This window comes from Hippoglossus stenolepis, chromosome 4, assembly GCF_022539355.2.
Source record: "Hippoglossus stenolepis isolate QCI-W04-F060 chromosome 4, HSTE1.2, whole genome shotgun sequence".
Taxonomy (NCBI): Eukaryota; Metazoa; Chordata; class Actinopteri; order Pleuronectiformes; family Pleuronectidae; genus Hippoglossus; species Hippoglossus stenolepis.
Window position 1 is genome coordinate 5,174,116 of NC_061486.1, and position 27,977 is coordinate 5,202,092.

The 27,977-nt window shown below is 44.0% G+C and overlaps 1 protein-coding gene across 1 annotated transcript; it reads right to left on the reverse strand.

The window, feature by feature from the left end:
- foxo1a (forkhead box O1 a) lies at positions 1 to 26,562 on the reverse strand. Its single transcript, XM_035154463.2, has 3 exons — positions 25,602 to 26,562; positions 4,556 to 4,747; positions 1 to 4,140 (listed from the first exon to the last, which is right to left on the reverse strand). The coding sequence occupies exons 1-3, from the start codon at positions 26,211 to 26,213 to the stop codon at positions 2,950 to 2,952; spliced, it is 1,995 nt and encodes a 664-aa protein (XP_035010354.2). The 5' UTR covers positions 26,214 to 26,562; the 3' UTR covers positions 1 to 2,949.
- Positions 26,563 to 27,977: the final 1,415 nt, after the last annotated feature.

The window sequence follows — 27,977 nt, forward strand, 5'->3', positions numbered from 1 at the left end:
TTGAACACAGAAGTACATTTATTCAGGTCTTAATACATTAATATTGAACAAGTTACATATTCGTATTGATTGCAAATCACACAGCATATTTCCAATTTACTCCTGTATAAGTTAAATGTAACAGATTTTTATTTTAAAATATGTATCGGGTATTCTTCCTCTTGTTTCGAGGAGCACTTTGTTATAAAATGTGTGTAAAAGTGCAATATCTTTCTATTCATAAAATTACAAAAAAAATTGGTCCAGAATCTGCATTCTGAGCAGGACTAAATATTGTGTTTTTTTTCATTTTTCAAAAATGCAATGTATCTTAACATTTTTTTTTTTTTCAGTAATTTGCTTTTTTGATGCTATTTTCTAAAAACTGTAGCTAAATACAAGAAATACAACATTGTCAGTTTACAAAAGCTTAGCCTATCAATCACTGCAGCATCTATCTTCTAAATAAACTTCATTTTTTTCCCATATAACTATCTGGAACATAGACTTTTGACAACAACAACACCATAATATCTCACAGCGCTATGTTACAATAAAATATCTCTGTCATAAGTTCAAAAAAAAAAAGGAAAATATAACAGTAGCAACATAAAATTAAAGAATACAATGCATAGATTCAAAAATTTTAAAATGTAGAGATATAATTTACTTAGTACAGCTCTTTTACTTTTAGAATGAACCCTGTGACACTGACTACATGGATTCATTATAGTTTATCCTGACTTGAGTGACCGGCACAAATATATATGTATATATATATATATATATAATTCTGAACATATCACATGATAAAAATGCTAAATATATCACTTTAACTTCAAAAAGGCAAATTTGGCTATAGTACATTATGGCATGTTTGGGTAAGAAAAGGCAACACCTGGCACCACAGCCAAACAGCAGCTTCTTGAACGGCTTCTCTGCAGAGCCTTTTTGAAATGTTAAGAATTTCATTTGTACTCTTCGTAAACCTTCTCGCTCCCAGGCGTTACTTCAAACCTGTTTCAGATCATGTGCTGTTACAGCACTGGGGTTTGCAAAGTTCTCATCTCAACCAAACACCAGAGCTGAGGAAGGAGCTTTCCCCTGCGGTTGGAGGTGGCAGCACGACTTCCTGCCCACTGTCCTTTACAGCACATGAACTGACGCATGCTGATATATGTGGTTTCTGAGTGAATGAATCAATAAAGATTAACGTCAAATAGGCAGTTTTCAGTTTATCTCTAAGCCACTTGGTCTTTCCGCCAGTCGACCTTGTGAGAACTCACGTCTACGATACCATCTTTACTTAAGGTCGCCACGTAATAAGTCACTGACTGGCTTACAAGCTCATTGTTAGTACAGCAATAAGTGGGAAAAGCAGGTCCGAAAAATGCAAATATACAAGCTAGATAAAATACTTAACATCTAAGTAGCGCTTTTCAGGGGAAACTTCATAAACTAATCAAAATAAATGTTTTGTTAAAAAAAAAAAAAGACGTTCGGAGCTATCAAGCTATCACATGTTTAAACCAATAAATGTTTAAAAAGACAGAGATAGGTAGAGGTAGAGGCAGAGTGAAAGTGGAGTCTTGTTAAGAAGGAATCATACTGTTCTAATTTAAAAATCAGTCACGCGAACGTTCTGAGACAAATAAGAAAATGTAAAAAGTTCTGGAACTTAACAGGGGACAGGCTGGTTGCTCACAGTGTCTTTAAGGACAATCTCCAGCAGGTCTTGGACTCAGGACGTCTTTTATCGAACCTGCCTCGACCTGCTCACGATTCACGAAGCGTTCAGGAACCAAAACATTGTCTCTAACTCTACACTCCCTCGCTCGCTTCTTCTTGTAAAAGCAGGGAACTGGAAATCAAGACTTCGCTGCAATTCTCTTGGATTTGAGTATCATCTGGACCGTAGACATTTACAACATAAAACCCTTCAAGCCTGCAGTCGATATCTACTTTGTTAGGCACAATAAATAGGCCCCTGTGGTATTAAGGGTCAGAGTGACAAATGTCTCAGAACTATTTTGACGTCTGAGTGCAGGTTATGCACCAGCATAAATCTATCTTAACCTCAAATAATTTAGCCGTCAAATATATATATATATATGTATATATATATATACTAAATCTAGTAAACACCTACTACATAATTTTAATATACATTCTTAATATATGTACAAGAAATCTGAGTTTATTTCCATTTTACAGCCTGATTGAGAAGGATTCTCAAACACCTGACACGTGTTTTTAAAAGAATCAGATCCAGTTTTGTGTGTGAGCTCACTCCTGCTGCCTTGAATGTTTGCTTCAATTCTGTAAACACTATTTACAGTCTTATAAAATACACTACGGACCTGATTTTACAAACTTTGTACGACTTTATGTACATTCAGGCGATAACAAAGCGAGACATTATGTAACATCGTCCGAGGATCCCTTGAGAATTCTCACTTTAAATCATATCAGGTCACAAACCCATGAGCCAGATTACCTTCATAATTTGCCCGTAGTGGTGATCAATTATCACTAAACTGCACATACAACAAAGGTTGATTGTGGAGACAGTAAACAGAATGGTATGAGCTTGTGCACGTCCACAGATTGTGCTGCTGCTGATGATGATGATGATGACGAGATGAAGTTGGCAGTTTCTATTTCTAGCCTTGGTGAGTAAACCAGAGAGGTGTGTTTCAGTTTGGCTCTTATGTTAAGGCAAAAATGTTTGGCACTTTGTTTGTACAGAATATTATGATATTTCAAAATGAATCCTGGTTTTATTGTCTTCAGCTCAGGGTCTCTAATGGTGTTGCGTCCTCAGCAGATCACGGAAATGATCAGAAAAGTCTTTTTGGAACAGAAAAGTTGATGTTAGAAAACTGCAGGTGATGATTGAACTGGGACGAGGCTTTAACATCCAAACAGCAATAACAACAATGATCCAGATGAACAGGACTGTTCTTTTTTTCAGTCTGCGGCTACCCAGCTGTGTGTGGTGGTTTTAACCCCGTGGGGGAAACCTTGTTGGGTCACCATTGGCTCAAAGTTGAAGTCAAGTGAGTCCCCGTCCATCAGAGTGTCATGGAGGACAGTCTCCATGTCAAACTCAAACCTCTCAATGGACATGTCGTCCAAGTCGCTGGGCAGCTTCTCTGGGTGTGAGGGTGGTGGCAGGCCTGGTCGACCGTATCCGTTGGTGTTGAGGGGGCAGAAGCCACCAGGCATGCCTCCCCCGCTGAGGTGGCTGGAGATGCCATAAGGCATCTGCATAGGGATTTTGGCTGTAGGCAAACGTGAGGTGCCCCCACTGTGGCTCAGGGACATGAGCAAGCGGCCATTCATAGCTTGTGACGTGACTGGGGCTTGGCTGTGCACATTGTGCGGATGAGTGTGAGAGAGACTGTGCAAGTGACCGTTCCCTCCTCCAATGTGTTTGGCCGCATGCTGACTGCTGCTGTATGGCGGCAGCATGCAGCCTCCACTGGACTGAGACACCACAGTGTCCACTGACGGCATGAGATCTCCGTGCTGGTCTGTGTCTGATGTCAGCAGCTCCTTCAGAAGCCCTGCAGGGCAGCTGTACTGGCCCATACTGGGTCCAAAGCTGGGCTTGCTCTCTGGCAGCGTCTGCAGCGGCATGGAGGAAAGGGCGTTCATACCCGCTTGTCCATAACCACACTTGCGATACTCCTGCTGAGGCTGTGTGACCATACTGGGGGAGCTGTACGCGGGGTACCCAGGGCTCGGCTGCATCATGGGAGACGGGGAGGACTGGGAGGAGCCTGGGGTTGTCGCCCCTCCTCCAACCTGAGAATTGTTGGGCGAGAGCAAGTTCAGGTTGTCCAGAAGGTTCTCCATGACATTCTCAGAGCTGTGTCCCAGAGAGCCTGTCATCTCAGTCAGGCTGGGCAGTGTGGCCGTCATTTTGGTGCCAGGGGCACCTGGGTAGCCCATATGCACGTCTGCCTCCCCGAGATCATCCTCCGGCATGAAGGGTGAGAGGCGGCCACTCAGAGTGCTAGCGTTGGAGCTCGTCCGAGGCCTGAAGCTGCTCCATGCATCAAAGTCATCGTTGCTGTGGGAGTTGGGGCTGCCAGGCCACTTAGAGTAGGAGCCTGGGCTCTCTGCGCCTCCGTCAGGGCCTCCCTGCAGGGACAGCTGTGGGGAGACAGGGAGACGGTGTAACATATGCTTTAGGCTGAAACCACTTGGAATAAAACATCTAAACAATCGTGTCAAATCACAGACCCAGAATGCTTGGGAATGACTATTCAGAGGATGATTACAGGCAAGAGGATTATGGCAAACAATTAATGCGCATGTGGATATGATTACCAAACACAAAGGATCATTCTTTGTTAATCTATTTCGGCTTTAAGAGTCAGAAATTACAATGTAGCTTTTAATTACATTCATATGTTTCTATATATGTTAAGAGTTCAGCATTATATCCAATGCTAATCATGCTAAAAATATATAGTTTTGAGGACACAGTGGAGAGAAAATCCTGGTACGGTTTAAAAAAATATCCAATTTCCCTGAATACAAGAGCATAAGTGGATCCTTTGTTTACCTTTTTCTTTGCTGCTCTTCCTCTGCTCTTGGTGAACTTGCTGTTGTTGTCCATGGAGGCAGCTCTGCGCCGTGGGGACTTGCCGCTCTTCCCACCCTCCGGGTTCAACATCCACCACGAGCTCTTCCCCGTTCCCTCATTCTGGACGCGAATAAAGCGGCTGTGCAGCGACAGGTTGTGTCTAATGGAGTTCTGCAGAAAAACAGATGAGAAAATCTGGGTTAGCACAAGACAAATGGAGAGATTTGTGTTTGCCCTTTTACCAGAAACACCTCAGATCTGCTTTAGCTTCCAAGTGTAAATCCCCCCCTTGTGCAGGTGGTTCTCTTCTCTTTTACAAACATCCTCGTATTGACAGCTGACTCACGGAGGAGAAAGAGGAGATATTAAGGTCATTCAACAATCTAATACCGTTTGCTATTCAAAGAAACACATGTGCACAAACACGCACACAATGGGTGTTAAGAAGTTGACTCCATGAGCAATATTTCCTGGACAGAGGATTAGTCTGAAAAACGCTCTTATCATCAAACGTTCTGTACAAGTGGGCCTTTATTTTCTTTATAAAAACAGAGGGGCCCTTTGTAAAACACCATTGTACCAACACACACATTCCAGCTGACTACATGTCTTGTCTGCACCGGCACAGAATCAAAGGTAGGAAACAGACTAATCTTTCCTCCTTACAGAGGAAATTCTGCACTCTCACGTTGCTTGGTGACACCCCCAGTGGAAAAACTAATTTTTGTGCAGGAAGCTAGTGAAGCATTATTAAAACACTGCAAACAGAAGAGCGAGAATATTGAGCGAACGTCTGCTGAGCAAACCACAGAAAGTGAGACGCTGCCGATTCTGTCCTACTTTACTGGAACTGAGCGAGTGTACCGGGACAGAGCGCTTATCAGACTCGACTGTTTTTCAGCCTCAAACTCTTAACTCATCGCAAAAAACTGTTTTTAAAGTGACCATTTACCCTCAAAGAATAATTTATACTCTGCCTCCGTTATGGCCCCGGCTTGTTTTGTGTCCGGGCCCGTAACATGAAGTAATGAGCCTTGGCCAGACATCACTGTGCATGCGTAGAGCTTGTTGTTTTGGAGGAAAGGCTGGAACTCCCGACACACACACACACACACACACACACACACACACACACACACACACACACACACACACACACACACACACACACACACACACACACACACACACACACACACACACACACACACACACACACACACACACACACACACAGAGCCTAGCGTGCATAGTGGCTCACGTCATCAAGCCTAATCCTGTGGTGAGTCACTGCTTCACATCTGGCTTGCAGTCTGCCCTCAGCTTAGCCTTCGCCACTTCAGCTTCTCCTCATCTCTTCCATCTCTTCCTGTGAAGTCTCATCTGTAACTCTAACCTACACCATGACTAATTTAATTGATGATTAATTTTCAAACAAACGAATCAATGAGCTGTTTAGTTTTCCATGGGTCAAGGAGATGTCATTAAATTTCCTGTTTTGTCACAATCCAAAACTGAAGGATGTAGATTTCCCAATGTCTAGAGCTGTGCCCCTCAAGCTGGAAGTGATGACATCGTCAAAGGGGTGCGTCTTAAATGTGGTTGCCATTGTAAGAGCAATTTAAGATTACATTTTCAGATGACGATATACTCGATTTCCTTTTATCCCCAAAAATTCCCCCAGAGTCAATCAGATAAATGTTGATTTTCAAGAAACTCTAAAAACCTGCAGATAAATGACGTAAATAAGAGAAAACTGGATAATTCTTGACGGTGCCTTTCATTAAACCCTCTCTTATCTCCTACCACCTCCTCCTCTTCTTTCCCTTTGTACTTTTCCATCTGTCCACCTCTGCCCTCTCTCCACTGGAAGACCTCAGGCTCTAGGGCACATGAGGGCTCTTCTGAACACTGGCCCTTCACAAGTGAATGAAATTACCTCCGAATCAAATGACCCGACTGCCTCAGCCGATGGTCTCCGGCTCGTTTGGATGATCTGAGGGACGTGACGGGCCTTTCCTGATTAGCCGAGCGAATGCTTTCCCCCCACCCGACCCCTCCTCCCGCCCCACATCGGCAGTTATGACAAAAGGCGAGGAGTAAATTCTGGTCATGAGCCTCTCTTTCCCATGACCGCTAAGAGTGCTGGTAATTTCAGCTGTGCTGCAACGAGGAATGACTGCAATGTGAGCGCAGACGCCGGGATGTCCTGTTGCAGCCCTATATCATCCCGATGACAGGAACGACAAAGACAAACTCTGCTTCAGAGGCTCTGGTTTCTATTTTGGCTTATGTTACAGCCAGTGCTACACCGGTGCGCTGCGGCGACCCACGACGTTTGAAACCCCAGTTCAAAAGTCGTGACGCAAAAGAGAGAGGAAGCACGAGGGGGGTCATTAAAAAAAGTGCTCTGATGGGAAATACCAGAACTCGGTGTGCTGCATGGGGAGCGGGGCTGAGGGTGTCTGCTGGTGCGGCCAATGCGAAAGCCTCTGTGGGGGGGTGTGTGTGTGAGCATGCGTGCGAGTGACAACTCATGGCTTTAGTGGAATGGCAGGACGACAAGCAGCAGCGCAGTATGGTGTTGGTTTTGTTTCTCACTCCACTGCAGCCAGCGATATCGTGCTTTGACAACACACGCGATTGGGAACACACGTACGAGGACACAGTCGCACACAAAGACACACAACTTCCACATTTGCCGAAGTACTTATTGTTCTTTTAGACATATTTGACTTTTTATAGATTTTTGGTTTCTTTTCAAATAAACAGAGCACGTTTCCTTTGAATCCTGCGACTGTATGCGACACTGATTTATCTCTGGCTGCAGTACACAGGAATCTGAACATTCCTGCTAATCACTGTGTGCAAAGTTCAATCGTAATCACAGCCAACTTGTTAGTATCTCTTAGGAAACAGTAAAGTCAGGATTCCCAGCCAGCCAGCCATCACAATCAACATTCCTCAGGAAGGTTACAAAACCCATGATTTCACACAACCCAACTCTGATTGCTGCTGCTGCCAGAGGACGATCCTATCTTGTGTTGTATAAAAAATACGACAAAAGCGCCGTCCCATCTCCTGTAGCTCGCCACAAAAAATGCAACAGAATAAAGGAGACACTTTTTTCGGAGCTCAAAATAATATTGACACACTTGCAGCTAATGAATAGTTCATGTGAATATATTTATGTTGTACTCAGGAATGCAATCATAACAAATGGCACCCACGCGACACGCAGAGGTCTCTCCGCTCTGCCCGAGCCCGCCGCCAGGAGCACCACCTCCTGCTCTCTGAGTCAACAGAGCTGCAGCGGCCCTGGCAAAACACGAGGAAGTGACCACATGAAAGCGGACAGTGACAGGAAGCAGAGCTGACTTCCTGCCTCACAGGATACACGGCGGTCGGGGAGGCAGTGAAAAAAGGCATGGAATGCGGAGCCGCAGCGTCGTGAGCCAAGCGGACACCGCAAATTTAGCCTTCGCCCTCCCCTCCATCCCGCCTCGCCTCCTTCAGCCCCCACGCCCCCGCAGTTTATGTTTAGCAACAGGCACTAATCCCTGATGTCACACTATATCTGTTCAATGAGAGTAATGATCACTTTGTCATGTCACAGCTGAAAGTGAATTACATGATTGGATACGTCACCACTCAACAAGTGACTGCAGTGCGTCTGGCTATGTTGTGTGTGTGTGTGTGTGTGTGTGTGTGTGTGTGTGTGTGTGTGTGTGTGTGTTTTGAGTGGGGGCTGTTTAAAGGAAGAGAGAAAGACGGGTTGTGTGTGACAGAGTGGGCATGGACCAGTAAAGAACACACTGTGCTGGTTTAAATTCCCTCACTGGCAGCTCCACTGAAAGGCGACAGTGTTCGCTACATCACCCTCTCTTTTTTCCTCTCCTTCCCTTTCTGCTTCTCCTCCCTTTCTTCGTCTCCTCCCTCTTTTAATTCCCTTCTCCTTCCCGCCTTCCCTCACCTCCTTCCTACACACAGTGTCTCCATCTATGTCCTCTCCTTTCCTAGTTCGATTCCCCCCTTTGCATTCACCTCCTTCCTTCCTTCTACATCTCTTCCTCTCATTTCACTTCCTGTCTCCTCCTTTTTTCCCTCTTTCCTCATCTTGTTTCCTCACTTGTCCTCCTCTCACCCCCTCTGTTTTTCTTCCTCCTCCTCAGTTTTCTTCCTTATCCTCTCCTTCCTACTCTGCTTCTCTTTATTTTTTGTCTCCTCCCTCCCTTTCCTGTCTCCTCCCTCTTTCCTTCTCTCACCTTGTCTCCTTCATTGTCCTATCCTTTCCTCATTCAGTTTCCTCCCCCCCTCTTGCCTTCACCTCCTTTCTTCTAGATCTCTTCCTCTCTTTTCACTTCCTGTCGCCCCCTTCTTCACCTTGTTTCCCTCTTTCCTCACCTCTCCTCATCTTGTTTCCTTCCTTGTCCTCCTCTCACCCCCTCTGTTTTTCTTCCTCCTCCTCAGTTTTCTTCCTCGTCCTCTCCTTCCTTCTCTGCTTCTCTTTATTTCTCGTCTCCTCCCTCCCTTTCCTGTCGCCTCCCTCTTTTTATTCCCTTCTCTCACCTTTTTCCTACACCTCTTGTCTCCTGCTTTGTCCTCTCCTTTCCTCATTCAGTTTCCCTCCTCCTCTTCTCTCTGTCTTGCCTTGACTTATGTCCCCTCCGTCCTTCTACATCTTTTGTCATTTAACCTCCTGTCTCCTCCTTTCTGCAAATCATTTCCCTCTTTCCTCTCATCTCTCCTCATCATGTTTCCTTCCTTGTCCTCCTCTCACCCCCTGTGTTTGTCTTGCTCCTTCCTGTAGTTTTCGTCCTTATCCTCTCCTGCCATCTCACCTTATATCTCCTCTCCATTTCTCTCCACTCCTCCTCTGCTTTCTTGTGCAAACAGTAGCCAACCACCTGCAGCAAAACTGAAGACACGCTCAGAGTCTCTCAAATGTCAACTGATCTAATGAGAAGAAAAGAAAGAAAAAAAAGCCCCAGAAGGGAGCAACACCACCTACATGCAGGGCTGCTTAGAATCGAGCGAAGCCACAAGTGAAACCTCAGCTGCAAAGGCCATGCAGCTACAGGTATGACGAGTCTGCAGCCCTGCTCCCTGCTCGCCGACTGAGAGCGTGCAGCAGGTTCAAACCCACACGCCATCGGTTCTCTGAGCAGTTTCACATGCACTTATCAGAGATCTGGAAGTGATGAAATTGAAAAAAAAATGTGGTTTGCCTGCACTATTTCCCGTGAGCTCATTAGAGAAACGGTGCTGTCCTGAACAGACGTTTTCACCTTTGATTACTCAGCCTGAGCAGGAGGTGTGTTCTTCCAGTGAAAGTAGTTATTTTCTGTGTAATGTCTGCGGCTGCAGAGAGGACGACCTATAGAGAAGGTAGAGCACTATTTCTAACCGCCGGAGTAAGACGCCATAAAGCTGAAGCTTGATTATGTCTGGAGCTTTGTGCTGAGTCCGGCTGAGTTGGAGCAGTGCGGTGAAGACAGAAAATGTGTAAAACCTGTTATTAGGCTAACACCAGCTCAGCAGGTCTGCCTGCTTAACATCAGCTGGGGCTGAGCACACAGCTCCAGGTGAGATGGCGGCCTGATGGGAGACTAGCAATCACCGAGATCACAGAGTCATCAAAAGATGTGCTCACAGAGGGTTGTTCTTCCCTCAGAGTCAGATGCACTCCGGTGATCCAGAGGCCGATTACAAGCGATTCCATCAGATTGTAAAAGCAGGTTCGCTAAAGGTGGCGCTTTGTGGTAAACTTTCAATAGAATGAGACCAAAATAATAATAATGCCTGGAGTTAGGGAGAGAGAAACCCAGACATGAGCAAGAGGTAATGGTTATTTTTATAGAGTCATGTCTTCTTGGCTACGAATAACATGAGTTAACTCCACTTTAAATAGTTTTTGGTGCAGAGAGAAAGTATCTGGAGCAAAGAGAACTAAAAGCTTTCAAGTGCTGAAAGATGACATCAGATGTCTGGTGAGATTTGTGCTCTTATAGCCTCCTTCTTTTATGAGAAACTTTCTGATTTTTGATCTTAACTTTGGCAAATTAAGTCAAAATTCTTTCAGAGAAAAGAAAACTAATAAACTTTAAAAACATTGGTATCATATCAGTACATAGAGTTGAGTACCGCCAATAACTTTCCGATGCTGGTGTCTGTATCGACACATCTCTGAAGATGATTTCCCAAGTTTTGCTTCTTTTGTTAAATAAAATATTTGTAGAAAAAGTTTATTCGGTTTTCTAACCTTATTTTCGAAAAAATATACATATGAAAAAGCTGTGAGGCAGAGGTAAGATTTCTGGTATACTGAGATCTACAGTCAATAATTAAAAGATAAAATTTAATGAATTGCAAGTCCAGCTTAAATGTTCCTTCTGATTCATGGGATTGTTTGTTATTGGTGTGTTTGGGCTTGTATATGTCATATTTCCAGTATTTAATCTGTAGGCTGATAGTTCAAGTGATGTGTTTTATTGGAAATTAAAGGAAAACCGTCAGAATATCTAAGAAACCTTCGGATTTATTGACCTTCATGCATATTTGGTCACACACACGCACACAGTCACAAAAAAGCATTACACCTTCACATTAGCACATTCATAGAGCAATCAAAATAGCCTGTGATGACCTCATGTGTTTGCAGTTTGATAAGTTATCATCAGCACCAGTATTGAACAGGCCAGGGATAATCACTGACCTATTTACCAAAGTCAATACAGCAATGATCATAAAAGGCAGGGGAAATAAAAAAAAGCAGGGCACAGGAAATGTAAAACCTTGGGCCTTTTGTCATTATTTACATGGTCGGTTTGATTAAAACAGCCTGGAGAAAGGTAGGAAATGACTGTTGTCATTAATGTTGCTGGGAGAAAGCAACACAACACAGCACCTTAGGTGTGTCTGGCTGCTGAGGAATAAACAGGTCACTGTTAGCAGGGATATAAAAAGAAATCTGTTCTACCACAATTTGTTTTTTTAAAAACTTTCAGATTAAAAATGGAAACTGACCCTAGGATCTGGTTCGAGACAGAAATAGGTTGTTTCTGCCCTCTCGCTCCATCCTGCCTCTTTGTAAGTCTCCTGTTCCTCTCTCTTACTTGTCTTTCTTGCTCTTCTGCGATATCATACACGTACACTACTCGCCACAGCTGATCGCACACTCGTGTTGCAGGGCAAAAAAAAAAAGAGAGTCCTTTTTCTCACCGGCTGACGTCAACTTCCAATAATTCAATTTGACGGGGAGAGGGGAGAGAGCTGGGCCTCGGACACAGAGTGCTCACTGTGGAGCTCCTTAAATTCACTTTAGAGTTTTACGAGCGCGAGTCGCAGGCGACAACTTCCACAAAGTACCTCGTCCAAAATTGCTCATTATCAGACGCTGAGAAATACGACTATTGGAAAGCACAGATGGAGAGGCAGAAAACGCAAGTCATGCAGAAGCAAATCCGTCTGCAAATGTATTTACTGACGGCCTCTTGGCAGGATCTCCTTTTCACAATCCTCTGCAAGGAATCTGAGTGCAACCGACTGCCTGCCCCCCCCCCGACACACACACAACTGAACGTGGAAGCCTGAGTGAATGGTGATCACCTACAGACAACTGATGAATAGTCATGCGAGTGGTTTTGAGCATATGGCGAGAAGAAGCAAAGCCAACTGACACTTTAGCATCTCTTGTCACGGTATCATAGTGTGAGATTTTTAGCGGAGTGGAGGGGCTATTAGGGAACTTCCTGCTGCGTTGTATCCGCACAGGAAGAGCTGGCCGGTCCTGATACCGATCCCACCGATGCCTCGGGTTTCTGCGCAGAAAGTCGAAGCCCTGCTAGGTGCAACGTGAGAGACTCGTGGGTTCAAGAGCCACCACTTCCTAATCAAAACTCTGGAGTCTGACAGGGCAAAACAAGAGGAAAGAGGAAGGAGGGGCCCTCGTCCAGGTAGACTTTTCCAGCAGGATTACAATAGCAGATACAGCTCTCACTGTACATCTTAGAAACAAGTGACCCCACTTGAGATTTGCCCTTGTTATGGATCCAAACAAACAGAACCTGGTGAGAAAATGATAAATCATCTGCAGTTTCCCTTTGGTTTGGCCGACACGTCGCCCGACAAGTGGACAAATTCCCTCTGACAGAAAACTTGGCCGACCGAGTGACTGACCATAGATTAAAACTTTTAAAGACATAATCAAATCGTCAAATAGTCTACTACTACTACTTCTTGGCTATGAAACTTAAAATCCAATATGGTTTTGGACGTGATTAACTTTCAACTGACGCATCAACTACTTTCATCAAAGTTTCAACTGACGCTTCGACTCTTTTTAATGGTTCCACTTCATGACACTTTAAATATTTTCAGTGCTTTTACAAAAAAAAACTGTTTCTGCTGTATATGAAACATTATTTACAGTATAATAATGTAGATTTGACCTCTCTCCTCTAACGTCACCTGACCTGGAAGGCCTTGGCTGAGAATAATTGTGTGATTCACGTTACGTTTTGTGTTTATTTCCGACTGAACACATGCTGTTCATGAAAACTGTTGCACCTAGTTTTGAAATAATGACCCCAGCAACATGTTAGCAGCAGTCGGAGCTCGGTGTTTACGCGCTGAGCTGCCTCTCTCTCGCGCGCTCGCTGATTTCCTGACTCAGACTGGAGCCGCACGTAGCTCATGTGTACAGACAGGGACCGGGTTGTGCTGGCAAAGCTTACCATGCTAAAATATGTGCATGTGTTGCTATGCGCAACACAATGCGCGTCTGTAAATGCACAGAGCAGTGTCTGTGGAGCGGGGATATTTTTCGCCTCTGATCAGCGGAGCGGCTGGGCTGGGCCGCTGCCTGCTCGGCCTGGATAAAGCTGCAGTGTGTGGACCTCTGCTGGGTGCCTGTGTGGCGGCCTGCGTCCAAAGGCCTGACCCACCGCTGCAGGAAGGGAGGGTGAAGGGAGTGTTTGGGGGCGGCTATATTTATAAGCTTGTTACCCCAGTTCAACCTGACAAACACAGGGGATATCCCCGAGGTGTTTTTAATGGCTGAATGTTGATTGCAACAATAAATGTTCACTCGCTTAAAGAGTTGCACGTTTGCTGCTGCGATCGAGCAAATGACCCCGTGTTGGGTCTGATAAAGAAATATCTTATCTGATCTTGAGAGGATTGTTTTATGACACTGAAAAGCAGGATGAATAAGAGATAAAAAAAGTCCGACACACAGATTGTGTATTAAGAAGCCCAACTTGACGGCTCCCCAAAAAGTGAAGCCAAAGTGTCTTGATCGCCCCCTGTTGACTGGCTGCAGTAAAGGCCTCCTCCATGTTAGAGGATGGGGCATGGACCAAATAAAAAGTCAAAGTACACGCTGATGGCGGCGTTCGTATTCAGGATATTTTGGCTTAATTTCTAAATAGTGGGAGGAGGTGGAGATCCATCATCCATCTTTATTTACAGTCTATGGTCTGACATCAAATCTGAAGGCAGGCACAGTAAATAACAACAATACATAGAATGGCTGCGGCACATTTTTTGAAAAATTTAAAAACCATAACCAGCATATGGAGACATTGTTGCATTTGACACAGATTATCAAAGCCTGCAGCATGCAAACGGTGCCACAGAGCTCGTCAACCGAGACGGCGGAAACTTATCTGAGCAGCACAAAGACAGGCATCTGGATCTGTACACAGGATTCAAGGTGAGCGAGTTTAAATTGCCGACTTCATATTAACAACGTGATGTCAAAACGCACACATCCTGAAATGTTGCCGTTATTGTTTGCGTATCGCGACAGCTGGCATCTGTTGGGCCACTGTTCCACACACAGTGTTCATAAAGGGCTCATATTATCTTGTTTGGGTTAATGTAGCGACGGCTCTCTGCATCAGACAAGCTGCCGTCATTGCCGTGGAGTGTGTCAAAACAATTTCTAAATGAATAGTTTCACCCCACTGCTCTGTCACCTTGACAGTCAATTTAAACTACCACTTGCACAATGTTTGTGTGTGTGTGTGTGTGCAGCAGCCTCTGTTGCCTTTATGTTTTGAAAGAGTTGTGTGGATTCAAGGGTACTGATACAACTATCAAATTTCGGATATCCCTATGACATGAGCACTTGCTAATGAGGTGTGTGTATGAGATTGTGGCAGAAGGCTTTCTTTGTGTTGCTTTATTTCTTTTGCAATGCTAATTCGCTTTGTATTGTGAGAGACTGAGCAGGCAAATGGTTGCAAGTGAAGAACTGTGGGTAAATCACAAAGGAAAATGATTTGGGCCTTTAATCCTTTCTGCTTTTAAATGTCCTTGGATATGTGAATCCGTGAAGCGGTTTGTAAATCGAGCTGTGATGTACTTACCCGTTTGCTGGTTCTAAAATTAGCTTGACTCAATCTCGGGCCACAAATACAAACTATCTTCAGAGAAAAAAAACTAACTCTATGAGACATAGCGGAGCCATTATATAGTCCATCATCCCAAAGTAGCTCTTTTCATGAATTCATTATGAAAAGGAAATAACAGCAACACATAATATGTCAGTGATTGTATCAAGTGAACAAGTACCATAACAGACTCTGCTCTTATTGTCATGGTTATGTAAACAGAAATAATCATGTTTTTTTTTTTTTTTATGTTAAAAGCAAATTATCTTTTTTCAATGCAGAACTAATGTTTAACATATCAGTCTGTTTAACCTTCATCAATTATTATTATTTCGTGTTGCTGTTCTTTTTCCTTGTTACTGTTACAACAGCGCTATCGGCCTGATGTCTGTCTGTGACTCTCAGGAATCGTTCATCTTATCAGCTTCACGTTTGGCATGTGTTCATTTTGCTGCCTGGAAAAAGTCCAGTGTTCACAAAACAAAACTAAAAGCTTAAAAAGTGCCGCTGGGTGTTTTCATTTCCCCTGGAACTAATAGATCCGTCTGTTTGACTACAGAGCTCAACATTCAAACTCTCCTCCGGCGACTATCAGAAAACCCCCTTATCACTACGGCTCACATATTTGTGAGGAACAGTAGACGGCAAGTGTGACATTAAAACCAGGGCACCAAGACCTGGACCTGGCATCCCAATCAGAGGGGCCATTATCAAGCTGGCAGCCGTACAGGCCAGGCCAGGAGATGTAAACCAAAGCCTCACTCCAGTATTGACTTTGGCTCCATTTAACTGAAGCCCATACAGTATTTATTAATCCGATTATGAGGGAACCACAGGGTAATCACCACAGTATCTCAATATGAGTATTGTGGTGAAATGATCCTATAAAAGCTGTGAAAACCAACAACAACTATTTGTTTCCCAACTCTGAGGGGAAGAGGAAGAATGAAAAAAATGACGGGAACGCTGGAGGAGGAAGAAGCCCCTGACTCTGATGACATCACTACTGTGTTGCTGCATAACCCGACCAGCTCTCAGAGCGCTCACTTCCTATCGGGCTGAAACTCGCCTCCCGTAAGACGCAGAGGAGCAGATGGGGGAGAGAGACACCCACTGAATTTAACTGCATGTTCTGACAGTAAATATCTAAATACATAATTACAATGAATACATTCAATTTCTGCAACGTTTGAATGTGACGTGCAAATGAATGATTTTTTTCCTGCGATTGGAGTCTTTCTACAATTCTGATCTTTTTGTCATCAAGAAAGCTGGAGAGAAACGATGAGTTGCAAAAGACAGATTTTATGAACTCAGCCATATTTAATCTCTAATATTAGTGCAGAATACAAGATGTGGAATGTGTAGATCCTGCCAGAAGAAGTCAAGGACTTACCAACAATTTCATATTACTCCTATGGCTGTTAAGAATAAACCTCTACATGGCCCGGTTCGAATTCCGGACCCAATTGTGTGAATATGTTTTTGGAGATCATGTCTGAAATCGTCTTGAGTTGGCCCCACAATATACCGGTGATCTCGCCCCAATGTCAGCTGGGATTGGCTCCCCCCCCCACAACCCTCAAAGGATAAGTGCTATACATAATGGATGACAAGATGGAAAAGTGTCTTAAAATACAATGAAAATATTAATGATTCTAGATTCTCCCAACACCAAATCTAGTGTTTTCATTCATGTATCTGTTATCTGTCTTTTATCAGGGCCATAAAGGAGTCATTCATAGAAAAATGAGTCCAAGTGTGGCTACATGTGTACGTCTGCAGTTCCTCGAATTCAGCGCAGGAATCTGATTGAGCAGGCATTCTTGAAACTAAAGATGCCACACTGAGACTGTACAGTACATCGAAGTTCAATCTATTAATAGCCAGACAAACTGCATTTCTCAGCTTTCAGTAAAAGCTTTGGAAATTGCAGAGAGAGAGTCTAGTTTGGACTTTTTGGACAATTTGTAAAAATCTGTTTGAGTCCCTGTGGAATGAGCTCGCAGACTGAAACCTAACTGCTGGCGGCCCCTCCTCTCCCCTGAGTGGGGTGTTTTCTTTTTTACGAACACCATGTCAGCCAAGGGCCTCGCTTTACAACAAACACACAATAGCGCTTCAATGTCGCAACTCCAATGCAAACCTACATTGAACACTCCCGAGGGCGGTTTGGTTACGCTGTTACGCACTTTGACCTTGAAAACAAACTATCAGTTCCTGCGGCAACAGAAGCGGAGAACCCGCTGTGTGTGATGCTGCAGTCATATTGGCACTTTTCAATAAAGTGCGCATTTAAATTCCCAGCATGCCACGCAGCTACAGAGCCCCAGACAGCGTTCATGTATGTAACGGGGGGAGATAATGCCAGGCCAGTCTGACAGGCACCGTGCATAATCGCTTTAGGGCAGGAATTGCACAACAATGTGGGTCTGGGTAATGCCTGTGGTTTGGGGCCCTCAGCGGTGAGCGGTCCCGTAAAAAAAAAAAAAAGTTTTGCTCTGCTCACTCCCTGTGTGCCTGAAGACACTTCACACACACACACACACACACACACACACACACACACACACACACACACACACACACACACACACACACACACACACACACACACACACACACACACACACACACACACACACACACACACACACACACACACACACACACACACACACACACACATAAGGTATATGACGTGTTTCACGTGTGAAGAAGCATCGAGTTCTTTCACTTCTCACTTGAATGGTGAAATTACTTAGAATCCGTACGACTGTTCCTCTTCTCGCACCAAAAAAAACCCCCCAAACAATGCTGAGGTCTTCCTGTTCACCACACAGGAGATTTGTTTCTTCCCAGTTTTTCCCTCTGATGAGAAGATGAGACGACAGACAGAGCAACAGTGTAGTCTGTGAATACAAACCGCCATGCCTGGGCAAACCCACAGCCCAGAAGAGACGATCACGTGCTCCCATCCCGCTACTACCAAACCCACACGGGGGAAAAACAAAACAACATGACTCACCCTAAATGACTGTTTACCTGACAGTGGAGCTGGATGTCAACCATCTTCTCGACTCTAGCGTAAAGCGCCCTGTGTGGGCACCGACTCCCGCTCGTATCTTTTCATATCGTTTACTCTGTCCCCTGGTACACAGCCAGGACGCAACAAAAACAAAACTCTGGAGGCAGGAGCGCCGCGGAGTTTGAGTGGTGCCAGCGCGTGAGGTGGGTGTTTAAACACCAGTTTAGACATTTGACATGATTTGTTTGAATTCACTAAATGAAAGGGGGATTTTCCTGGGACCTTTTCCGTGAGATAAAGGCTCTGTAAGTATAGAGCCATCAGCTGTGGAACCAGAGGGGTCACTGACAGAGGATGTAAATATCACTTCAGTGAGATCTTTATCTTCAGCACAGAAATCCTACAGTTTGAATAGATCGTACTATGGTTAAGTTTGTTTAACTACACATTCGGTTTTATGGAAATTGTGCAGGTTTTTAAATGCGGGTAAACCTGCTTAAAAAAAGGCGACTGACTCATTTCCCATTGCCAGTAAAGTAGTTTAACTTAGTTTATTTTCTCCTGGTAAATTATCTTCAACGTCTCTAACGCACAGGGAACAAATGCATCAGAAACCCTGCTGTTGTGCCAGTGTTGCACAAAGGCAAAGGTAAAAAAAACAATAAGAGCACAAACGTTCAAAGATATTTACGCACCGATGCCAAGAATTTCAATGCACGTCATAATGTGACGCCAGAAAATGTGCAACCTCAGTGTCAATAAAAACCCGCGTCTGCTTCTACGTGACCTGGGAGTGAATTCCTATCGTATCCAGTGCAGACAAAAGCCAGATAACAGTGGGTGTTGATGGAAAAGGGGCTTGAAAGGGAAGTTGCTGAATTACTGGCATTAATTGACCCCTGACTCTAACAAGCATTGTTTAAGAGCAACAAAAGCAATGAAAAATTATTCAAATAGCAGTAAAGTCTAATGCATACAAAGAAAATATGTTATCTCTCTGGAAAAAATCTGAGTATTATCTAATATTCTTAAAATAAAAAATATAATCCAATATGGGATTTTTTTGAGAGGGACTCAAATTCAAATTTAATCTGTATGATAGAAACAAAATGTCTTTCCTTGCTATGACGAGCACTGGAATTCATTACATAACATTTCACCGAATCATAAATTCTATTAAGAGAGAATTTCAAAAATATGTTTTTTTTCTTTTCCGCTGTGGCTCGGATCGGTGCGGCCAAGACGAGTCCTTGGTGTCGAAAAAAAAAAATCTCGAGTGAGTAATGTTTAACAGCCGGTTTGGAACCACCAAAGAGAAAAATCAACCCCCAGCAGATAAACACTGTGGGTGTTTGTTGTATGTAGCAACAGCGATCGTAATTATTGACAATTTAAAGTTATTTACATGTTAAAGAGGCCGTGCACGTTATTTGAGTGAAAAAAGAAACTCGCTGCATTACACCAACACAATATGCCTGTTGTGAATATGACTATAACTGTGAAGCCTCTTCGACAACCAGACAGACGGACTAACAACGTCCCCTGCGGCAGACCTGCTCCCCTGTGTGCTATCCGTCTCACGGCTCTTGTCGTCGCCTACTGGTTTTCTTTCACGACATTCTGGACATGCATTTAAATGTTTACAACAACTATGACCCCGGCAGCACACACACACGTGGAATCAATCGTCCATAGCGGTCTGAGGTCAAAGTGATGTGACGTCATAGCTCCAGAATGGCCGGATCCACAAATAAACACGCATGTACCATGCACAGACGTAAACATTCAAACGCCATGTGACATCCCCGCTGTGCCACACTGACCTGTTTTTGCTGCCTCCCTTCGGTCTGTTGAGGTTTGAGGCAGCGATTAACTTCCTAAAAATGTTTCTGGGCAAAAGGGGAAAAGAGACGACATGACAACAGAGAATGCCGACGCTGCGGCCAAGAGGAAAACAAACGTGCATGTTGTGAAATCTTTGAGGCTACGGTTACATCACTTTTAGAATCTGAATATTTTTTCACTCATATTTTAAAAACAGGCTGAGCCTAAAGCACATACGCACTTTATGATCTTGTGCTTAAAAACAAACTTTTGATCAAACTAAACTTCAGCAATCAAAAAGACTCTTTTCTAGTTTTGGAGTTTCGAACTACGGTGACCTTCATTTTTAGAAACTTGTGACGGGCATTTCAACTTTTTTGACTTAAAACTGACTCATCAATTCCTCAGTTAAAGGGAAAAATATTATTCGATATTGAGAAATAATCATTAACACAGTCACGGTTATCTTGAGGGCATCTTACACATGGCAGAACAAAGACACACGGGTATTGTTCATCAGCACTCAGCTGCTTTTTAACACCCCTGTGTGTGCCAGCCATGGTGATTCAGCACATCCAGTGATTTGAAAAGCAAAGGGGGTGAAAAAAAAAGGGCACTTGTAAGGAAATACTGGATTAAAATCAGCTGGAGAGAAAAGGAAAGGAACAATATCACGCCACTATAAAAAATAAAAAAAAAGGAACGATATAAAAGCCTGTGCTGGAATGCTCCCTGTGTCGGCCTGTCTGTCTGTCTGCCATTGTGTCTGTGCATCTGCCAGCAGCAGGGCTTTAATTATGAGGCCCAGGTTATGTGCTTACACACACACACACACACACACACACACACACACACACACACACACACACACACACACACACACACACACACACACACACACACACACACACACACACACACACACACACACACACACACACACACACACACACACACACGAGACTAGCATCCCACATATCTGTAACAGTGCCTCACAGTTCCGCTGACTAACCAGTGGCACCAGACTTTGGCCTGCGGCTCCCTGATTCCAGTAAATGTCTTGTTATGCAACTCCTAACAAGTGTCACCCAGTCTGAACTTAGAGCATTCCGAGTCTCCCCACTGCTCTCGCCCTCTTTCTCTTTATCTCTTAATTCTTTTTTTCCCCCTCTGAAGACAGTGAGCGGTTTGCTCGGCGGGGTTTGACCGAGGGGGGCGTCCGTTTACCCCCTTCGTAAATCGCCAAGTGTGGGATGGCCGGCTTTGTGCAGAGGCAGAAAACCAGGAGTGGGGAGTTCGGTGGCAGTGCGAGCAGGAAATGGGGAGGAGGGCGAGGAGAGCTGCGTCTCATTGCCTGAGAAACACAGCTGCCCCTCATGTCTTGGGGCAAGGCCAAGGTTGGACTCCTCAACTGGCTCAGGGGGGTGAGATGTGTGTGTGTGTGTGTGTGTGTGTGGTGTGTGTGTGTGTGTGTGTGTGTGTGTGTGTGTGTGTGTGTGTGTGTGTGTGTGTGTGTGTGTGTGTGTGTGTGTGTGTGTGTGTGTGTAACCAGTAGAAACAGGAGGACTGCTGTTCTGTCCAGATCCTTTTCCAACTAATACACACTCAGACCCACAGAAACAGGCAGTTTGCGACTGGTGATCAAGTAAAACCAGCTTTGTGCTCATTCAGGATTAACGCCTTAATTCTTTTAGCTTCTGTATTTCTTTAAGCTGTATTCATGGGAACAATTAGTTCAGGTTACTCACACGTCTGCTTAAAGCACAGAACATAAATCTGTGTGTTGATAACAATGTCATACAAACTGAGACATCTCTGCTTGTGTTGCCTGCGAAGTTGCAGTTCAACAAGCCAGAATACTTTAATATTAAATTTACATTAATTTTGCATTATTATAATAAAGTGTTTCAGCTACTGGAATAATCAAACAGACATTAGCACAAAAACTTTTGAGTGCACTTTCCTACATTATGATATTGTGAAGCAAAACATGACTGTGATCATCCACTTTTCTAATCTATATATCAAACACACAAGTGTGAATTAGACATTGTTATTATTAGATGCATTATTATTAGATGGGCTGATTATGCTGTAAAACTTCGTGGTCACTCATCTGTATCGAGATAGATTGAAAAACTACTAACGGTAGATTCTGTATCGGCCTCACAAACCCTGAATATTTTGAATGTGAGGTTTCAGTTTCCTGAAATTTCATGAATATCAAATCAGATCCATGACATGAGGCCTGTCCTCTGTTCCAACACTCCCATCCTGACCTATCCCAGCGTCCCCTGCGATACCCCCTCCATGTTTACAGTAAGAGTGAAGTGGGATCGGAGTCAGTGGGTGCATTAACATGGTAATGACCCCCGTATCGCTTGCTGTACAACCTGCTCGGACCTTCTTGTTTGTCTGCTGCGGCGCAGTTTGTTTTGAGACCCGTGGGAGTGTTTACCAGCATAGGCTGTGGAATTTTCGGGTCAAGAGAGCAGCATGTACAGAGAAAACCTATGACCGAATTGATCTCGATACCGACATCAAAGCCGCCAAGCTCCACCTGCTGAAACCAAATATTTACCCTGTGGTGACGTACGTATAGTAGAGAAGTACAGGAAAGAACAGATTTTGGCAGGCAGGCCAGGATGAGTATGTACTGTGTGTTGTCCTGCCTTAATGCATGTGTGCTGCAGCCCTTTTCAACATCTTGCAGAGTCCAAACGAGTCTATTACAAATAAATAACCAGCTCGGCAGAAAGGTTTGGTGATACATAATTCGTGCCATCTGTTCCTCTTCCTGTTGGACAGCGGCCTGGGCCAGTGTCCAGTCCACTTGCAGAGCCTCTCCAAGCTGGTCCCACCTGGCACAACTGTCCTCAAAATTCACACTGTTGCAGAAGGCCCGGGAAGTGTGGAGGCTGTCATGACTCAGCTCCGACACGACCAACTGCGGAGGATCAGCAGCGCTGTGAAACAAGCTCGGCCTTCAACAATTACAGATCAGACAGCCCTAATCAAAGATTAATGAAAACTTAATGTGCTGCAGTTAGTTCGGTTCAGGAGAGCGGCGTCTGTGCAGTGAGATCAGTCAAGTGGGGGAAATGATCCTTGGTTCTGTCGTTGAGGTCAACGTCTCATAGTGAAACATCCAAAATAATCAGCCTGTATATTTTAACTGTCAACCAGTGAACATCTGCCCAATATTTCCACAAACCACAGAACTTGAGTATTTATTTATTTTCTCTTGAGGGTTCACTGGTTGATAGTGGAAGAGTTTGAATGGCTGTAGTCAGTTTGTAAAGCTGGTGTCTGTGAAACAAAGTGTGCCACTTAATTTAGATTTATACGATCAGTCGTGTCACATCAGATTGTAAATAATGATGGACAACGTGTCTCTTCTTCCTCTCACTGTACAAAAATGAAGCTGATATATCCTGGATACAGGCGACGCCATATTGTGCAGGTGACATCATGTGTCTAGGCAGTAGGGACATGCTGCGGTATCAAGTTGATCATATCATCAAAGAACTAAAATTAGCTTAAAATATGATAAGAACTACCTACAATGACAGAAACCATCTTTGAGGAAAATGCCAGCCACCAGGGGGCGATCAAGGTGTTTTGGCTTCGCTTTTGAAGGGTTGACATGTCGTTGTTTATAATCAAGACAAAACATAAGAGGGTTGTCGAGGATGAACAGCTTCACTACTATACTGGGAAAAAAAACAGATTTGTTACTGGAAAAACTATTTTCCAGTATGTGTGTAGAGAAATTATAAAAATACTAATTGATTCAATAACTTTTTTACATTAAAGGGTCATTAAGGGAAGAAACAACACGACAACAAAAAAAAAACATTTCGCTCAACAGAAAAATCTCCAAATTACCAGTTTACATCTCCACATTCTCAACAGAGGCTTTCTGTCCTCGGCTTGTAAGTACGCTCACTCTGAGGAGACAATGTGTGATAGCCCCCCTGTGTGGAACCGAGGGGAGCTCTATGAATAACTCCCCTCGCAGCAGTGAATGGCACTTTTCTTTCCCACAGTATTACTCAGCCTACACCCCCAACATGGCAGGATAAGCAGCGAGCCCAGGCGGCGGTGGCTGAGTGCCCCTCGCCGGGCCGCCAGTCACACAGAAACTGCCAAACGGACGTAGAGATGGGGAGAAAATTCTGATTTATAGGCGTATTAATGAAGGTATCTTCGCCTCCGTGCCTCTGTTGTTGAAATGTAAATGATCTACTCTTGTAGTTAATGATGCTGGAGACAATTAACTTGAAGCCATTTGTCTTAACTACACTCGGCTATAGAATAACTTCTTAATTACACTGTAACCAATGAGTATCGCTGACAAAGTGATGACCACAGCGTTGTGTCATGTCGAGCACACACACACACTCAAAGTGTGACTGACGTGCTATTTGAAGTTTAACGTCTCTCTTACCTACAAACCACAACAAAGCCATATGATGATATTGTGATGATGCTTTTCTCCTCAAGACCAAACCTACTTGGACGATATCACCGCCTATTGTGACACGTCTGCCCGGCAACCGCTTTGTTTACACTGAAGAAGGGGGTTTTTCCACCCTCATATAATTTGACTGACAGGTTTGACACTTCCACACTCACCTTTTCTGCTTTTTTTTTTGTAAACAGAGTGAATATGGAGCCGCGTGCTGCTGAAAAACATAGTTGGTGAATTATTAAAGTTGTGGTTTAGTTGTTTTTTTGTTTTTTGTATCTGTATATGTGACTCCGTTAAAAAAAAAAAGGGGAGTTCTTGCTTGTTTTTGTGACGGACATGAGTTCATCTCTCAGCACATGAATCAAACATGGGAGTCTGCAGTGTCGGGGGAAGACAACTGGAGAGAAGGAAGAAAGACAACTGCTTTAAATTTCATCAGCGGCCCAGACGGCATAAAACAGAGGGGGGCTCAGTATGATTTCCCACTGGGAGAGTAGACTGTCATCAATTCACTGTCAGACACCAGTGAAACTGTGCGTCTCCAGAAGGGAGGTTTACGCCCTTCAATAGTGTTCAGTGGGAGGGCCTGTCACACCACATCAGAAAATTTTGAAGTCCTTCCCTTGTGTAATGTTTTGGACGCCTTCCAGGACACATGAACGCTCCTGGGCATCTCCCTCCTCACGACACAGGACGTCCACACGCAGCTTCAATGGAGGCACACATGGAAAAACTGCGATGTGGCCTTGGACTTTTTTTTTTTTCAAATAAAAAACTAAGCCAAGCACTTTTGCTGAAGCACTTTTGAGTGGTGGCTTCAGGACGGTTGAGTCAGCAGACTCAGTATAAATCACATACTGAGGTCAGATGACTGTGTAAGGTCACGGGGGCCAATTGGTCAGTTAACTGAATTGCCATGAACTGGATGGATGGATGACAATGGGAGGGATGTTTTCACAAAGAACCGGGAATTAGGAGCCAGAAAATGATGAACAGTCACTCCTCATGCATGATGCTCTTATCATGCCAGTGTAGAAAAGTTTGTGGTGAAGGAATGAAAAAAGTTAGGGATGGAGAAATCAGTGCAGGAGAGAAAAGCCCCTGGAGAGATTTGACTGTGAGATTTAAACATGTAGCATAAGGCACGTTGAAGAATATATTTGGAGGATTTTCACACACCGTTGGAAAAGTTTGTGCAAGAAGTGGCACAGCTTTGCCACACGCGCACAGACACACACAAACACACACTTAAACACACTGCAACTCCTGCATAAAAGCACCACAAAGTCAGGAACCACGTACCTTCCATCCTGCAGAGCTGTTGCTGTCTCCTTTATCTTTGAAATACGGCACACTCTTCACCATCCAGTCGTAAATCTGGGACAGAGTGAGTCGGTTCTCGGGGGAACTTTCGATAGCTTTGGTTATGAGGTCTGCGTATGACATATTCCCCCACGCGTTCCGCCGGGAGGAGCTGCTCTTCCTCTGGGCAGCGGCGGCAGCTGCGGCCGCGGCCGCCGAGGACGAGGACCCGACCGGGGAGGAGAGAAGAGGCACCTGCTGCTGCTGCTGCTGCTGATGCGGGAGCTGCGGGGTCTGGTGCTGCTGCTGCTGATGCTGCTGCTGCTGCTGCTGGTGGACGCAGCTCTCCTGACACTGGAAGTCGGTGCACAGGAGAACCGGCTTCTGCTCCGGGAAGTCCTCGCTCTCCTCCAGCAGACTCAGGTTGTTGATGAACTCGGCGTTGCCGGCGGGCTCCTGCTTCACGGAGGGCACCGGCGAGGAGGTGTTGGAGTCGCCCGGGTTGATGAACTCCGGCCGCGGCAGGGGCCAGGTGCAGGAGCGGGGCCGCGACAGGGGCTCGAAGTCCGGGTCGATCTCCACCAGGTGTGGCAGCGGGGCCGCTTCCGCCATGGTCGAGAGGTGACGGAGCCCACAAAATAAAAAAAAATTAGATAAAATGTTACAATGTCATGAAAATGCGACAGAACTGAAGCTCCGGAGGGAAAAAAGTTACAATGTCGCTTTTTGGAAAGTGGAAGAATTCGGGAATGTGTCCGGCAAAAGTGTTCTCCTCCTGGGCGACAGCTCCGCACTTACATCCCCCGGATAGAAAAACAACACAGACAGAAGAAGCGTGTCGGTGAAAAGTTCGCTCATGTGGAAGTAGAAAAACTTCGCGTCGGTTGGTGATGTTGTGCTCGCGTCTGTTGATTCTGCGCGTTTAACAGCGTGACACGACTTTACTGGAAGTATCCTCTGCTGACACCGCCCACACGTGAGTGACACCGCGGCACAGCCAATCCTCGCCCTCCATTCTCCCCCCCTGGCAAACATCTTATAAAACTATACAAACTCTTTTTTTCTGGTTCAAAATAAAACCTTGTCACATTTTGCCTCATCATTTGTATCTTTGCTATTTGTGTTTTTGGTGAAACAGCATTTCTGTCCTCCTGTTACTTCATCCAGTTACAGCAATATGACCATTATGTTCTCATTTCGCTCTTATATTAGTTTATTTGCCTGTTTATATCTATGGAATTTGATAATAACTCATATTTAATTATGTTTAATGGTTTATTCTCACTCTTGAATGTTAAGGAAAGAGGATGTCGCACCTTGTTATAAATTCAGTGTGAAGAGTTTAGTGACATCTAGTGGTGAAGTTACATGTTGCAGCTGTTCTTTTTGTTTTGGGTGTATTTCTGTCCTCATGTTACTACATCCAGTTACAGCAATCAGAATCAGAATCAGAATCAGAATCAGAATTCTTTTTACTGCCAAGTATATTTACACATACAGGAAATTGCCTTGGTGTGGTTGGTGCATTTGGACATAAAAACAACAATCAGACATAAAACAACAATATATACAGAAATATGATAATTATTTTCTCATTTCGCTCATTTTACTAGTTTATTTGCCAGTTTATATTCATGGAATATGATAATAACTCATGTTTAATTATTTTTCACACTTCACCACTTTATGTCACTAAATTCTACACACTGCAACTTTAATGGTTTTACCTTGTTAAAGGTTCAGTGTGTACAATCTAGGGACATCTAGTGGTGAAGTTATATGTTGCAGCTGAATACCCCTCACCTCACCCTCCCCTTCCAAACATGAATGAGAACCTGTGGCAACCTTCAGTTGTCATAAAAACTCAGAAGGTGTTTAGTTTGTCCAGTTTGGGCTACTGTAATAAACATGGCGGCCTCCATAGAGAGGACCCACTACCTGTAAATATAAAGTATTTATATATATATATATATATATATATATATATGGGCTATACAAATAAGATTTGATTTATTCATTCACATGTTTTTCATGACCTACCTGGTTTGTTTTTTACAGCAGAACATTCTTATGTGTACCAGCAGGAACAGTCCTGGTGTTCCTTATAATAATAACCACAACACAATTCTAAAGTCTCAGTATTCATTCTTAATCAAATTTCATTGTTAATCATTATAAATAATTATCATTAGTTTCTATTTACACTTGCTTCTCCAACTGGGTCATGTCAAAATGTCATCTAGGAACAAAGGCGTGTACTTGCTGCTGCTCTAGAGTCATCACAGCATGAAACAAGTTAAAGTAAGAAGAAGTTGACAAAACCTAAAAACAAATGCCAAAATAAACTCAATATTATGGGAGATAAAAATCCTAGGT

Bases quoted from the DNA above. Each gene is read 5' to 3' on its own strand.
- foxo1a (XM_035154463.2), bottom strand. From the start codon at position 26,213: ATGGCGGAAGCGGCCCCGCTGCCACACCTGGTGGAGATCGACCCGGAC. The intron at 4,748-25,601 runs GTACGTGGTTCC...GTTTTTCTGCAG, and splicing joins ACAGCTCTGCAGGATGGAAG to AACTCCATTAGACACAACCT. The intron at 4,141-4,555 runs GTAAACAAAGGA...GTCTCCCCACAG, and splicing joins GAAGAGCAGCAAAGAAAAAG to CTGTCCCTGCAGGGAGGCCC.